This window comes from Ambystoma mexicanum, chromosome 1q, assembly GCF_040938575.1.
Source record: "Ambystoma mexicanum isolate Mex_15411 chromosome 1q, UKY_AmexF1_1, whole genome shotgun sequence".
NCBI classification, from domain to species: domain Eukaryota; kingdom Metazoa; phylum Chordata; class Amphibia; order Caudata; family Ambystomatidae; genus Ambystoma; species Ambystoma mexicanum.
Window position 1 is genome coordinate 1,302,897,585 of NC_090922.1, and position 15,786 is coordinate 1,302,913,370.

Sequence of the window (15,786 nt, forward strand, 5' to 3'; positions counted from 1 at the left end):
CTCTCCTATTCCTTGTGCATTGGTTGAACATGGCATGGCAGTGCAGGGAGGCATCGAAGCCTGTGCCCCAGATGCCAGATGATCTCTGCATACAAGCCTTGTAATACACAGTTGCCACCGAAGAGTGTTCCTTTTAATATGAATGTCTCCTTTCACCTAGCTGGCTTGCCAGGCATCATTTAACAACCTATGAATTCTCTCACACTGCACACCAGCTGAGTAGTTACCAATTCACAACATACAAGAGTCTCTCTTCCCTACCCAAAACCTATTTGATATGGCTTAGAGTGAGAGTAACACACTCTCCTTTTGTGTCCCCAAGCACACATTCTGCATGCATCTAATGGCATTTTCCTGACTCTCACACCTCAGTTTGTAAATGCTAATTTCTATGTAACTTCTAGGATTTCTTGTAACCAGACACGCTGATGTGTAACAGCGCCACGATGCCCTCAGGCTGATGTGTGCTTTAGAAATACGAATAAATAAATAAAGTCTTCATGCTTGGCTTTACCAGAACCACCACTGGCTAACAGCAGGAGTGAATCCAAAAAGATTATCTGTTTAGTAGCCCCCTCAACTACTAGAGAACATCTCAAGTTCATCATGCATCCATAACATGACTTACTGTAATATCACCACCACACTAGTAATTGCACGCATGAATGTTCTGCTGGCCAATAAGGAAAGATCATGTCCCTTCTCTTGATTACATTTTCTTCTGGTCAAAACAACACAAACGATTCATGCATCCCAATGATCACTATCACTCTCCTGTGTTTCCGTTTTCCTACCTTTGGGAGTCTGTATGTTTTTGTCTCCCTGATTTTTCCCACTCTTTCCTTTTGCCGCTGTCCTTGGGCCTGTTTGCTTTTTACCCCACAGATCATGGTCTGTCGGCCACCCAGGGTGAGGTCACAGTTTGCTTCTACACAGACACGATTTGGGGATCTAAGACCACAGCGTTGGGGATATACACAATATGAAAGACTAATAACACAATTCAAAGTGTCAGAAACGATCCTTTTATTTCTAATGGACTGATTGAATGGTAAACCTGTTGAAGTAATGATTGAGTGCAAACTGTAAAATATTGTTTCGTTCTCTAGGTTTAACAAGCAGTGTAGTATTTTCCCATCTGCAAAGAGTAATTCCATGGCCACATTATATAGTTGACTGACTAAAATCCATTTAAATTCAAATCCATGGTTTAGTGTGTTTTTTTTTTTTTTTTTTGAGAAATGTCTTTCATAACTGACAAACGCAGGGACCAGCCCTCTTCAGGACAATGTACGTTTTTTTTATTTTTTTTTAAAACTTTTATTTTTGTTGACAGAGGCAGATAGCATATACACATACATCGGAGCAGTAGCAACAAATATGGTACACTTATACACTTATACATGGATGCATGGACTAATGTGCAAGAGTAAGGCAACATAAGTCAATCAATAGCACATCATGGATCACCAAAAGTCTCAAACAGAGGAGCCGCCCATCGAGGAAATGTCATTTAAGCTATTGAGGCAGACCAAATATTATGGGGATGAGAACGGATCGGAAGCATGCCCAGGAATTCTTCCTCGCAGTTTTGTGACCACGTGAGCAAATTCAGCCATTTCTGTTACGTAGGGGGGGTTGAGCTTTTCCAACTCTGCAAGATACACTTCTTGGCCACCACACAGCTCACATTAAGGAACCTAATCACATCCCTAGGCTCCCCAGGCCCCCACACCCCAAACACGACCCCCATCGGGTCAGGATCGATAACAGAGTCAGTGATCGCAGACAATGTCTCTATAATCTTACACCAGAATGTGGCCAGCTCCGGACAAGTCCAAAACATGTGTAGGTGGTCGGCACCTTCCGCGCTGCAGCGAGGACAAAGCCGTGGTTCAGAGCATGCAAACATCGAATTTTTACATGGAGTGTAGTATAACCTGTTGAGCAATTTATATTGTATGGCGCGGTAACGGAAGTTCAGGGACACCCTATTGGTATGAGAGCACATCTTTTCCCACAGTTGGTCAGTGAGTTCCACCTCCAGCTCAGAGGCCCAGTTCTCCCGGGCCCTGGATGGTAAGGGAGGAGCAGCAGTTAATAAAAGCTTATATAATGAAGAAACCACCCCTCGGGCACCACCCGAATTAGCGATGTAGGCAACCCCAGGGGAGTCCTGGGATTCATTAGGAAAGTCAGGCCATGCATTGCGGAAAGCAGCGCGGAGCCTGTAGAACTGCAGTAGCTCCACAACGGAACCAGAGTGCCCCGGCTTTCACGTCTGCAGTGTAATAAACTGCCCTTCTGGATAAAAATCAGTGAGGGCATGGTATCCCAGAGCCTCCCAGCGCCGTGCCAATGCGATATCGTGCGTGGCTTCCAGCCCGGGGAAGATCCAGGCGGGGAGCCACTTGTAATATGGGTGTTGTTCGTCACAGGTTTCAAACAGCTGGCCCCAGGCCTGCACCGTGGTCCGGACCGGATCAATGGGTGAATCTGGCTCATACCGCTTGTTTAGAATCAAAGACATTACATTAGTGCCTGCTGCTGCCAGAACCTCCTGCTTGACATGAGGACGGGGTGGGGGCCCAGGGTACCAGTATGATTCGAACTGTGCCTGTGATGCCGTCCAGTATCTTAGTAGGTCCGGGGCTGTGAAGCCCCCTCTGTCATCGGGCAGACACATGTCCGACCACTTCTTACGCACCGCTCCAGAATGCCATAGGAATTGTGCAAGCAATTTGTGCAGGTCCGCAAAGTATCTCCTACCTGGCCAAACGGGGACATTACCGAAAATGTATAATAACTTAGGGAGCAGGACCATTTTCACCAGTGAGAGTCTACCAGCTATTGACAGGGGAAGGGTGCGCCAGCGCGCAATCTTGGCCTCAGCTTGCTCCGCCACAGCTCAATAGTTGTCTGCGAGTAATGTATCTCTGGTCAGGGATACCTTGACCCCCAAGTACCTAATCCCCTGCGGGGACCATCGAAGCGGGTGCTCAGTAGTAGGCCGTATCGTGGAGCCCGTAAAGGGGAAAATCTCGGATTTGGTGTAGTTTATAGTGAACCCAGAATATGTACCTATACGGGTAATATCCCGTAAGATCGGGTCTAGATGGACAGCTGGTTCCCTCACGAACAGTAGCACATCATCCGCATAAAGCGAGACGATCTCCGGGGCATCCCTCAGCCTTATTCCTTTGCGCGCGTGCCGTTCCCTGATGTAATCAGCCATTTGCTCTATTGCCAGTGCAAATAAGATCGGGGAGAACGGGCATCCCTGTCGGGTGCCCCTAGAAAGAGGGAACAGCGCGGACGTCTGAGAGTTAACACGGACCCTTGCCACCGGGGAAGTGTACAGCAATTTAATATACGCTATCATGTTTGGCCCTACACCCATAGTCTCCAAAACCAACCAGGTATACTTCCAAGACACCATATCAAAAGCCTTTTGGGCATCTAGCGTGACCGCCACTGCACTTGCACCCTGGTCAATGCGGGCCATGACATTGAGCAGCCTTCTAATATTGTGGGATGTAGACCTCCCAGGAACAAAACCTGATTGAGAAAGCGGCTGGCAATCACTTTGGCAAAGATTTTAGTGTCCAAATTCATTAATGAGAGGGGCCTGTAAGATCCACACTCATCAGCAGGTTTCCCAGGTTTGAGCAGGACTGTAATGACGGCCTCACGCAATGTCGGAGGAAGGGCGCCCAGCCGGAGCGACTCGTTCCAAACTTCCAGCAACCTGGGGGCCAGAATGGCCACATGTTCCTGATAAAACTCTGCCGTCAGCCCATCTGGACCAGGTGCTTTACCCTTGGGAAAATTGGATATTGCCTCAACTATTTCATCCAGCAGTATGGGGGAGTCTAATTGGTCTCTGGTTGCAGGCGAGATGATTGTCGTGGGGATCTGCTCGAGGAGGGCACGCATTTGGGACTCGCTATGTTCAGGAGGCTGGGAGTAGAGATCAGTGTAGAAGTCCGCAAAAACTTCCAGGATTTGTTGATCGGACCAACGTTCCGATCCCAGACTGTCCTTAACACTGGTGATCTGTGTTTGACCCCATTCGCCCCTAGCCACTGCAGCCAGTGTCCTGCCAGGCCTGTCCCCTTCTCCATATTTGCGAGCCGCCTGTGGGCGACTGAAGTATTGAACTTCCCTGGTAGCTTGTTCATTAAAGAATCTGAGCTCGTCACCAATTCGAGAAAGGGTGGCCGGGTCAACAGATGTAGGGTGCGCGCTCTCTAGGTCGCGTAGTTTGGCTTCCGAGCGGGCAAGGGCCGCTCTTATAGCTTTAAGTACTCCCGCCTCCCTCGAAATGGACATTTCCCTGATGAAGACTTTGAAGGCCTCCCAACGGACCCCCAGAGAAGTGGACTGGGACGAGTTAAGCTCAAAGTAGGACTGTATGTCAGCAAGAATCTCCCATTGAATACTATGTCCTGCAGGGCCAAGGATTTGAAGCGCCATGTGTTGATTGTGGGGGCAGGGACTCCTTAATCTACAGACAACTGGATAGGTGAATGATCCGATAAGGTACGTGCCAAGATCCGAGTCTCAACCACCCTCCCCAGGAGCGTACTAGACAAAAGGAACATATCTATTCTTGAGGAGCTGTCATGCACGGAGGAATAGTGAGTGTATTCACGCGTCTGCGGATGTATTACCCACCACGCGTCTCGAATGTCAAGCGTCGCGCTGTGCACTAGGAGTCTACGCGCCGAACTAGAAAGCACTCTGGGAGCAATGCCTGTTCTGTCCAATGTAGTGTCTAAGATAAAGTTCATGTCCCCACCCCAAATGATCTGCACTCCCACATATCCCAATAATATGGTTACCACCCGGTCAACAAAGTCAGGAGAGTCCACATGTTAACCAGCAAGTATTCCCTGTTAGCTATTGCGCAATGCAGAATAACATATCTCCCCTCCGAGTCTATATAGTTCTTGTGGAGTACAAACTTGAGTGACCTGTGGATCATTGTCAATACCCCTCTGGCGCGCGTCGAGTAGGAGGTGAAATATCTATTGGGACCCCACGACGGAGCCATGCATCTAGCCAAACGGCCCTCAGAGTGCGTTTCTTGCAGGAGTAACATTTTACAGCCATGCCTATTGGCGTAGGCCATAATTTTACGAGCTTTGGTGTAGTTGCTTAAGCCCCGGACATTCCAGGACATCACTACTGTCGACATTTCAGAAAACTAGGGTACATCCCACAACCGCTGTCGAAACTTAGCCAGTGATCTAAGGAAGCCCCCGCATGGGTGCCCCGATGTCGCGCGTTCTGCCAATCCACCCCTGTCATTTAGAATACAGTCCCACAGTTCCCCAACATTACCACCCTCCACCCTCACTGCCCACCCCCAACTTGCAGTGGAAATTATCCCCCCCCAAAAACATGTGCCACCACCCGAACCATTGCAGGTGCCACCCAATAAATCAACACTCCCTAGGCAAGGGAGGCCGGAGGACACTATCCAACGGGGATATGCCCATACGCTGGCCCAACTGGGGCCAGCCAGCAATAATATCAAACCAAACATAAACTTGCAATCACAGTGAGGTGTGCTGTTGCCGTGCGGTCGGCCTCTTGAGCATCGTATAGGACGGCAAGAGCCGTCAGGTCAGGTTCTGCGGTAAACGGATCACAGGTCAGATCACAAATTCAACAGTTCACAGATGGAATCAGATGGCAAGGATGAAGTAGCAAGTGGTCTCGGTCAATTCCGTGCTCTGTACGAAGAACGAAGATTAATATCCAAGGGATCAGGGGTAAGCCCCATGTCGGGCGACCTGTCACAGGATGTCGATTTTTGGGGTTGCAGTACAGTATTGCCATTGACACATTCCAGTTGAGAAAAGGTAAGAACTAGATAGATCAGGCCGCTTTTAGGGTATGATATGTGAGGTCAGTCTTTGCCGCCGCGATCACCGTCTGGAGCATGGAGCGGGATGTGTGCTTCGATAAATTTCACCGCCTCTTCAGGTACAGTAAAGAAATAGAGTTTGCCATTGTGTGTAATCTTAAGCCGTGCAGGGAACAGGATAGCGTATGGTATTTTTTGTTCCCAAAGCAGTTTCTTGACCCCAAGGAATTGGCGCTCTCCTGTTGCACCACTATCGAGAAATCAGGGAAAATCCTAATGGTATTGGCCCCCAGCTGCAGGTCCCCCTTTTCACGCGCCAGCCGAAGGATGAGATCCCTATCACGGTAGTTTAGAATCCTAACTATGATAGGCCTCGGGATGTCGCCTGGTCTGGGGCGTGGTGAGAGGGCGCGATGGGCTCGCTCCACTGTGAAATAAGGTGAGAGATCCGGGTTGCCAAGCAGTTCCCTGAGCAAAGTCTCAATTGCATCCTCCATGCGCCCCTTCAGGCCATTTTCAGGGACCCCTATAATTCGTAGGTTATTTCTACGGGACCGCGATTCCAAGTCGTCACATTTTGCCTTCACGGTTTTCATGTCGCGTGTTAAGGAGGCAACTGTATTCTGCAGGACCTATACGTCGTCTTCAGTCGTGGATATTCTACTCTCTGCATCTGTGATTCTGGTGGCCGCCTGGTCCACACGCGTTTTCAAAGAGGCAACATTGGCGTTAATGTCATCCAGTTTTTCATGGAATGACGCAAAGTTTTTTGCCATACTCTCCATCAGGGTGGTCAAGTCAGGGGCCATCGCACAAGGATGAGGGTCAGGGTCAGATTCCTCCGGCAGAGATGAGGAGGGGCCAGATTCCGTTCGCGGGACAGTCCTAGCGAATTTGTCCATGGCCCCCCCTTTCAGTTCCCTCTTGGTTTGTTGGGCATCACTGGCGCTGCTTCAGGCGGCCCAGGGTTCGCGGGCGGTATAGGCGAGGAACGTAGGATCGGCCGCTGGTCGAATCCAAGCTCTGCACCCGTGGCAACGGTCTAATCAGGGCGCAAGCGTAGCACAAGTTGGGGGGCCGAGATGAGCGAGAGCCCGCAGAGCCAGGCAACAGGCACAGCCACACATGCAGTGACCCTAGCGAAAAGTGCGGCCGTCACAGTTCAAATGTTGACGCCCTCAGCAGATCAAGGGTCAAGGTGCCGGCCCAAAGGAGCAGGCGCCTCCGATGGCACAGGTAGAGAGGTGGCGGTTACCCCCCCACCAGTCAAGAGGTTCCACACCCCCAGCTCCCTCCCACGGGGGGGGATGTCACTGCGCAGTTCGGCGCCCCCGCGGCCAGGTCCAGCGAAGTAAGCAGCAGGCAGAGTCTCCTGTGGCCCCCACTGTTGCGGATGGTGAGGGTAGCTCTCAGGGCAGGGCAGGCGGCCCCTCAGGACTGGGGGGCCTCTCGGGATCGCAGAACAGGACTATAGGGGCCAGAGTGGGGGCACCGCCGGTGGCACGAAGCTGACGCCCCCCCCCGAACCTCACCTGGCCGCCGCGTCCACAGTGGAGCCAGGCACAAGCCCGGCCGCCTCACGTCCCAGTGAATTCAAGGCCTCATAGAAGGGGCGTCCTCCCGTGCCGCAGCGCACTCCCGGGGGGCCCGCCGCAGTGGATGAAGGGGTCACGGCCCAGCAATGACAGAGCCTCATAGAAGGAAGGGCGCGCTCCAGCGCCGGCCCCGCAGGCGTCCTCCCGCGCCGCAGCGCACTCCGGGGGGGTCCGCCGCAGCAGATGAAAGGGTCACGGCCCAGCGATGACAGAGCCTCATAGAAGGCAGGGCGCGCTCCAGCGCCGGCCCCGCAGGTGTCCTCTCGCGCCGCAGCTCACTCAAGGGGGGGCCCGCCGCAGGAGGCAAAGGGACCACGGCCCAGCGATGTCAAGCCTCATAGAAGGCGGGGGCGCGCTCCGGCGCAGGCCCCGCAGGTGTCCTCCCACTCTGCAGCGCACTTCGGGGGGGGCCGCCGCAGCAGATGAAGGGACATGGCCGAGCCGCTGGCCCCAGGCACACGCCGCAGTCCCCCAGTGGAGACACTCCACGCAGGCGGGGGTCTCCACGGCCACCGGCCGCCGCTGCAGAGAGCCGGCAAGAAGGAGGAGGCAATGGGCCAGCGGCGTCCACAGGGCCCTGCAGGCCGCCCGCCTGCCGGGCGAGGAGCCCCGTTCACAGGCTTCCCCCAGCCGATTCGGGCCAAAAACAGAGCTACAAAGGCAGCTGGAACACAGTCGCGAAGCCTGCTAAGATAGAACTGCAAGGTTGTAGTGGACCGCAGATGCAGTCGGATTTTCGGCACAGCCGCACAGAGCTCCAGAACTAAGCAGCCATCTTGGGCTGCTCAACAGCGCCACCTCGGTTTATTGTGTTCAAACATTGAGAAATTATAATAGTTCTTCCACTACACTGGTCCATATGCCAACTATGTCATCAATGCATTTGTTTATATATTTTAGAATGACAATCTATCTCTTGTACAATCAAATAACATTGAATCCAGTAATCTCAAAAAGTAACCGATATGTTTCTGATAATAACTATATTTGTATTTTCACTGTTGTTTTAACATGAGCTGCTTGTGCTTATAATAAAGAAAGAGAAGCCCAATGGTTGCCTCCGGTCTTGACATAGAATTGTAAATTGTATACCCTGCCACCACGTTTTATAGACACTCTGAAGCAGCCTTCCAGTGGAGTGTGTGGTACTTAAAATTACAAATGAATAGAAGTGTTAATTAAATGCGTTATATCATGCAAAACACTTTACAATGCTTACTTTTTCCCCTTTCGGTAAACATAATAAAAAAAAGGCTGACAAACCTGGTGGGGTTTCGTTTTAATCATAATTAAGGATTCTTAACTATTGTATTAACCTTTGTTCATTTAGCCCCACCCTAATTCACATTTTTTCACGCAGAAGATCATTGATGTCCTCATGGACCTCTTTGTTATTTAAGAGCTTCTTAATCTGTGCCAATCAGCAATGTAGTGGTCGAACAGCCCTGAGGATTGTTCACAGAGTGGCATATTGTGCCGCCAGTTCTAGTACTTACAGGCAAGTACTATAATTAGTCATTGAATGATTATGTTTGTGTAAAATTGCCACAGTGACCACAAATGTGGTTCATTTTGAACAGACTGCTTCATGATCTAGGAGTAGACTGAATACAATCAATGAAGCCCAGGTTCAGTTTTATGACTGGTTTGATTCTAAATATGTCTTAGCATTGAATTTCTAGTTTGAACGTCTTAGTTTTTCGGCAGTGGCACACGTATAACATATATGGAGAGATTTAAATTTTCCATTAAATCTAATTGTATGCATTGCTATCAAGCGATTAGCCCAGGGATCTATCTTTCTCTCTCCCTTAGCAAGGGCTAAGCTTTTTAGAGTCCAGCAAAAATAACCCTTGGAAATGTTGGGAAGCATGCATACCTAGCTCCCCTGTCCCGCTAAACAGTACAGATTGAGAGCCATAAATAATAATGCAAGGTGGTGGGGGGAGGGGTGTATAGAAGGAGCAGCAGGATACAGAAGCTTGTAGGAAGTGTAGAGCTTTGTAACCATGAGGTATTCTGAGCGGCGAATGTATACCCGACCGCTACCATGTTGGAAGCTAGCCCCCGAGTGGTCAACCCCAGCCCCTGAGCTTAAAAGATGTAGGCCATAGCATGAATACACTCTCCCCTCCCCGCTCCCATCTCAGGCGGCAGCCTAGAAGGTCATCTCATCAATTATGACACAACCCGTTATTGTTTCACACTGCAGGTCCATGTAATGTGAAAGGAATGTGAACAGCGAAGCACGGGTAGGGATGCGCCTGTCCTTGAAGGACGATCCCACGGGAGGCAGGGCAGAGGTCTGGAGCTGTCAAGCCATGTATGCCAGATTTAGAGCACCCGTACCCCGAAACCCCAATCATTCTATTTGAACTACCAGATGCCAACTACCAGAACTCCTAAATCCCTCAGAGACCGATTGATTAGTATGTCCATACTGGACAGTCCTGGGAGGAGGCAGATGTCAAGGGGGGAGCACTGACAGGTGGCCCTTTGATTTGTACTACGAGGTGTTTGTGGTCAGGGTAACAAATATAGGTAAATGATGAGGAGGCATGATGGAAGCCCCAGAATGTCTGGGATCGAAAAAAGCTCTTCGCAATTCATAGAGCTATCATGACCTCCAGAGTATTCACTGAGGTCATGTCTAATTACCAGGTGTACATCAAATGGTTGAAATGTGGGGAGAGTCGTCTATTCATCTAATGAACCAATTGTGTTGCCAGGGTGTAAAATCAACAAGAGCGTGGATCACATGGAGGAAGATCAACACATGAAACCACAGCCAATCGTCTGGTAGTCGATAATGACCAACATTATGTGCATAGGGACCCACCAAGGAGAATGATGACATCATACTGTATATTGTTTGCGTCATGAGTGATGTTGCTGTCCTTTAAAATGTCTGCTTTGAACTAACCAGTGCATACTGTGACAGTAGAGTTTGAATGCCTCTGCTGAAATGTATTTTTCTTTTTGGAAGTAAAACATTGTTATCCTCTAAAAGGGTGTATCAAGTTTTTTCCCTACAGGGTTGCATTTATTCTGTCTCTGGTTGTCTGGAGGTCTGCCCCCCAGATATTCCTGGATTATGTTGCTGGAACGTTTCAGCTCCTTATATGCTCCTTTTATTTCATTGCAGTTAACACAGCCCCTTGGCCATGCATTAAGTGTTAGAATCGGTGATGGTAATCCGACAAATAGATATAATTCTCTGAGCCATCAACATCGGCAGTCAAGTAAACAGCCCGTTTCGCTTGGGAGAGCCGCTGAATACACTGAATAGACATGCAGTGACAGAACTCTGAATTATACTGACTAGACATAGAATTGCTCCCGAATACACTGAGGCGACAACTAGTTGTAGAGCCCTCGAACACGCAGATATCAGCCAGATGATCACATCCATCCCAAAGTCTTTATTTCTCCATTACCTGCTCCCAAAACATACATTCTTCATGGCAAGACTATGTTAATTGGGAATTCAAGTACTTCTTAACGTCCTACTCAACACTTTTAACTTTATAGTGTGAGAAACCTGACAGTGTCTCACCCGCTAGCCCCTGGAGATCTGTCATCCAGGTGGCCAGGACACGGCCATTGCTTTTGCATCCAGTTCCTGGGGATGGACCAGTGCAGGTTGATCACCTGGATGAGGGGTCTTCGGGAGTGGACGTGGGACACTGGATGGCGAGACACGGTATCCCCTTCCCTGTAACACCTTTACCCCATCCTACAAGGTATGATACTTAGAGATACACCCACCCCCTTTTCTGACACAAACACTTTTCCCCGGACAACTCACTGTGAGGAAAACCGGACTAACACCCGAGCCATATACCTGACACGTCCCAATACAATGGTCAGGCAATTACTGAACATTACACACACCTGACTTCCATCACACTTCCCCACATAGATAAAAGGTGGAGCGCGAAAGCACACTCTGAGGAAGGCAAAGCACACGAGGAAGCAGCAGTTCCAAGATGGCAGTTTAATACAAGGCGGAAGACAGCAAGACCGAAGAGGATTGCAAGGAGGCAAGTGCCCTTGACCTTTTCACTGAAAGACTTTAGCTTTCAAGAGCCTTCGAGAATAGGAAACGTAAGACCTGAAATCAAAGCTGAAGAATCCTGCACTGGGTGTCGGAGGTACCCGGGCTCTCCCACGTCAATAATCAAGGCGGGGAGAAGTTTATGCTGCCGTGGTACTGTCCTTGGCTCCTACAACAAAGCAGCACCAGTGAAGACAGCACAGCTAGTGCGTTGAGGAGACTGATACCAGACCAGTCTTTGTGGAAACCAAGGTTGCAAGCAGCAACATTATATAAAGAAGATTGAAGAGAACGGTGTATGAAGCGTATGCGGAAAGTGACGCCAAGATAATTAAAACAGCAGATGAGTGAATGAACTTTGAGGCTAAGATACAATACTGTAGACAGTGGTCCGGTGCCACATGGGTGCTCATTCGAAAGTCTCTGTTAGGTATCCAACTGAAAACTTATGAACGTTAAAAGAAAGAGAATTGTGAAATTGAAGTGGTCCTGCAACAGGTCAAGCCAAGCCCTGTGTACATTCAAAAGTCTCTGATACTTGATGTCAAATTGACATTGGTCCGAGCCCGGCTGAGGGAGACTTATTGTGTTGAAAGGATCGGCCCGGCTGAGGGTGATCCGGGGGGAACCATGAGTGACCCGAACAACAATATCCTACGAACATTGTGTCAAAGGGATTTAAGCCAGGATGAGGGGGATCCAAGGTGATAAACTCTGCTCTAAAGGTATCTGAGCCCGGCTAAGGGGAATCCGGGGTGAATAGTGAATCACCCAAAGTGAATACTTGTTAAACTCTAAAGAGGAAAATAACTTGTTTAATTGGTTGTATCAGGCCCTCTGACTGAAGAGACTTTGAGAAGCAAGGAGACTTACGCCCAAAGGCCCTGATGCTAATGATTGAACTGTATCCTCGTGCTAAAGAAGCCAGAGACTGTGCTACGCTCGAGTGAATTTCATTGTCCCATGCTGAAAACATTTGCAAGGGAGGCCGACGGCCTGAACATCCTGACGTATCATTTTGAACACTTCTTTCTTTTGCATAACATTAATCCCCACACTATTTGTATTTAGAGGTAGGGATTGGCAATGGGTTTTTTAGTATAGGCCCTTTTTATTTTGACAAGACACCACTAGGACTGTGTTATTATTTGATGGCCATAGCTTGCTCCCATATCTAGATTTAGGATTAGATAGGCGTTTATGATACCCTTTTTGAAGTTCAATAAACACCCTTAAACTGTGGACGCCTGTCTCTGTCTCACAGTTAATACCTTCCTTACAATAGTTTCTAGGACTAAAATGCTTCTTTGGAACTAAAGCTTGTGTGTTTTTCTTTCATGGGTCTCCTAGGAAATGGATGAAAGCAGTGATGATTGGCTATCTCTGAAGCCTGTCCAACCCCTTCCCTCTCAATGCTGTGGCAGTGGATGTACACCTTGTATCTTTGATATATACCAGAAAGAACTGGCACTTTGGGAAGAGGCTAAGAAGCGAAATGATAAGAATTATTTGACCAATAAGGAAACAAATAAAAAGGTGAGCATGTTCCATCTATACTTTTTATGTTTAGTCTTTTGGTTACATCTGGGCCAAATGTCATCTGAATGTTTATTTAAATGTTTCATTATTCCCAGCTCCCTCTCTTCCATTTATGAACTGCTTCACCACTTCCCAACAACTCTCCTCCCTCTGATGACACCTCTATCTTCATCCAACCTACTCCAGATTCCCTCTCCAACTTCCAGCTCTCTCCTCCGTCCCTCCTCAAATTACTTCTCTCTCTCATCACTCTCTGCCAAACTCCTTCTTCCAATTCCTACTTATGCACCCCACACTGCCAGACTGAACTAACTAATTTTTATAGTAGGGTTGCCCTCACCTTGGGTGGTGCTGAAGGTGATTAAGGATACCTGCATACCGAAGGCTCTACTGTTTTGTCATTGGGCGACGTGTGTATGGATATATGGATTGTCTGAGATTACATTAAAGCCTGCCACCATTCCAGGAGGGTCATGGACAGGTGCAGAGTCTACCTCCCTTTCCCTGGAAAACTTGCAATCATTGCCTGCATTAGTATGGGTCCTTATGCTCTCCTAGAGTGTGAATTGGAAGCTGGAAAATCATCAGGTAACCATGGGAAGCTGTTGAATACATTAAACTTTCTTTGTCACAGGGAATTTGCAAAATTGTAATCTGCAATGCTGGGAGAATATTGTTTGTTTGATAATTTGCTTGCATGTTCCGCACAAATTACTTCCTCATTGTTCGACAGTGTCTTTATAAAAGCAAGATTACCATGGACTAATTCACAATGTGCAATTGTTCCTCTGGCATCAGTGCCAAAGGGAAAATGTATTTTCTCGGTCATCAGGGGCTTTGAAATGTTGCAAGGTTGCTCCCATATGGGAGAGGCTTCTTTTCCTACGTTATTTAGGTCTGGCTAGGAAGCTTAAATGGATCGTAAGTGTGTTCACCTTATAGGTCTAGGCCAGCTCCCTCTCTGTTTTGAGGTCCCTGTTGGTGTTGGGGGTAGGAGTGGTGAGGGCAAGAAGACCTCTGTTACTACCCCCATTGTGGGCCTTGATATGGGTATGGTGGGAGAAGACATAAACCTGTGACTATCCCCTGGGCATTCCTGCATACCTGTAAAGGTCATGTGTAGTGAACAATCATGTGACTCTCTCCTGACATATTTCTAAGGGTCATGGAGGGTGAACAATCCAGTGATGGTCTCCTGTCTAAGAGCTCGGACCCAGTGAGGGTGATTTGCGGATCCCCAAATTTAGTAAAGAGAGAGTTAAGCTGAAACAGTTCAATGCAACCAAATCCTTGAACTTCATTGAACGTATTTTAGTCGAACTGACAATAAGGTGATGGTTTGACGCAACAAAACCCTTGAAATTCTGTATTGAAAGCTATGGCACCTCAACCTTGAGCCCCCTTTTTAAAAAAAAAATGTTTAAAACAGGCAGGTTATAACAATACAAATTTCAATCATACATGACATGCATCGTAGGAGCCGTACGGTTTGTTGCCCTCCCCTGCCTCCCTCTGGTTGTTAAGTCCCCTAAAGCTGCCCCCCCCTCCTCTTGCCCCTGCCGGAAGTCCCCATCGTTTAAAGTCCTCTGAGCCAATTGGGGCTTGTAGGTCAGGGCTGGAAAGTTTTGGTCAAAGTCCAAGACCGGGCCCCAAATGTTTTGAAAGCGGTGAAGGAGACCTGCCCTGGCTGCCATCACCTTTTCTGCGATTAGTACATCCCAGACTTTCACCCACCAGAAGGGCATAAGAGGGCCCTCAACAGTTTTCCGGGCAGTGTGCGGGCTACCACGATTCTGCCCGCCAGTAGGCATTGAGATAACAGTTTGGCTTTGGGTCGAGATCTTTGGTAGATTCCGGAAATTGGGACTCCAAGAAGAATAGGTTCGGGGTCTAAGGGCAGCCTTGTCTGGGTAATGTCTGCAATGGTCGCCAGGCACTGTTTCCAGAAGGTTTGGGCTTTAGGGCAGGACCACCACATATGAAAGAAGGACCCTATTTGGCCACATTTTCTCCAGCATTTCGGGTCGAGCGTGGGATTCATTTGGTGGAGTCTTAGGGGAGGGTAGTACCAGCGCAGGAGGATTTTATATGCACATTCTCTCTTTGTGATGCATGCTGAAGAAGAGTGGGCCCGGGATCAGATGTCTACCCATAATTGGTCCTCTATGGGGTCGTCCAGATCCGCTTCCCATTGGGCCATGTACCCGGCTTTGGAGGTTAGGAAGTCCTTTTGGAGACGTTTGTATAGAGTAGAAATGTTCCCTCTGGCCGGGAGCTCTTTAAGAGTTAATTCATTAGCTGTGCGGGTGCGGGGGGCATGCTTGGCGAGTCTGTGGGTGGGAACACCAGTGACGCAGCTGGATGTATGTGAATCTGTCCTTTTCCTGAAGCTGGAAGATTTATTTACATCGTTCAAAGGTGTAGGGTTGTCCTCCTTCAAAAAGTTGTCCTAGGGTCTCCAGACCTCCTGCAATCCAGGTTTTGAATTTGTTGGTGGACAAACCGGGCGAGAAGGTTGGGTTCAGAAACACCGGGGAGGAGGGGCTGAGTCCCACCGCGATCCCCTTTTGCTTTAGGGCTTTGTCCCAGACAGAGATGGTGTGTTTGGTGGCCGCCAGTACCTCCCGCCACCGTCGCCGCTCTGGAGGTGGAACGTGTAGAAGGAAGCGCAGCGGAAGAGGTAGTTGCGCCTGTTCGAGGTCCACCCACCTGGGGCGATT

The 15,786-nt window shown here is 49.0% G+C and overlaps 1 protein-coding gene across 12 annotated transcripts in view; it reads left to right on the forward strand.

The window, feature by feature from the left end:
* The window catches only part of CYB5RL (cytochrome b5 reductase like), a 225,896-nt gene that overhangs the window by 108,876 nt on the left and 101,234 nt on the right, over positions 1-15,786 (forward strand). For all 12 annotated transcript variants that reach the window (XM_069642144.1, XM_069642137.1, XM_069642140.1 and 9 more), the window contains one exon: positions 12,878-13,063. In XM_069642144.1, coding sequence (XP_069498245.1) covers positions 12,878-13,063 — 186 coding nt within the window. The remainder of the gene's footprint in view (positions 1-12,877; positions 13,064-15,786) is intronic.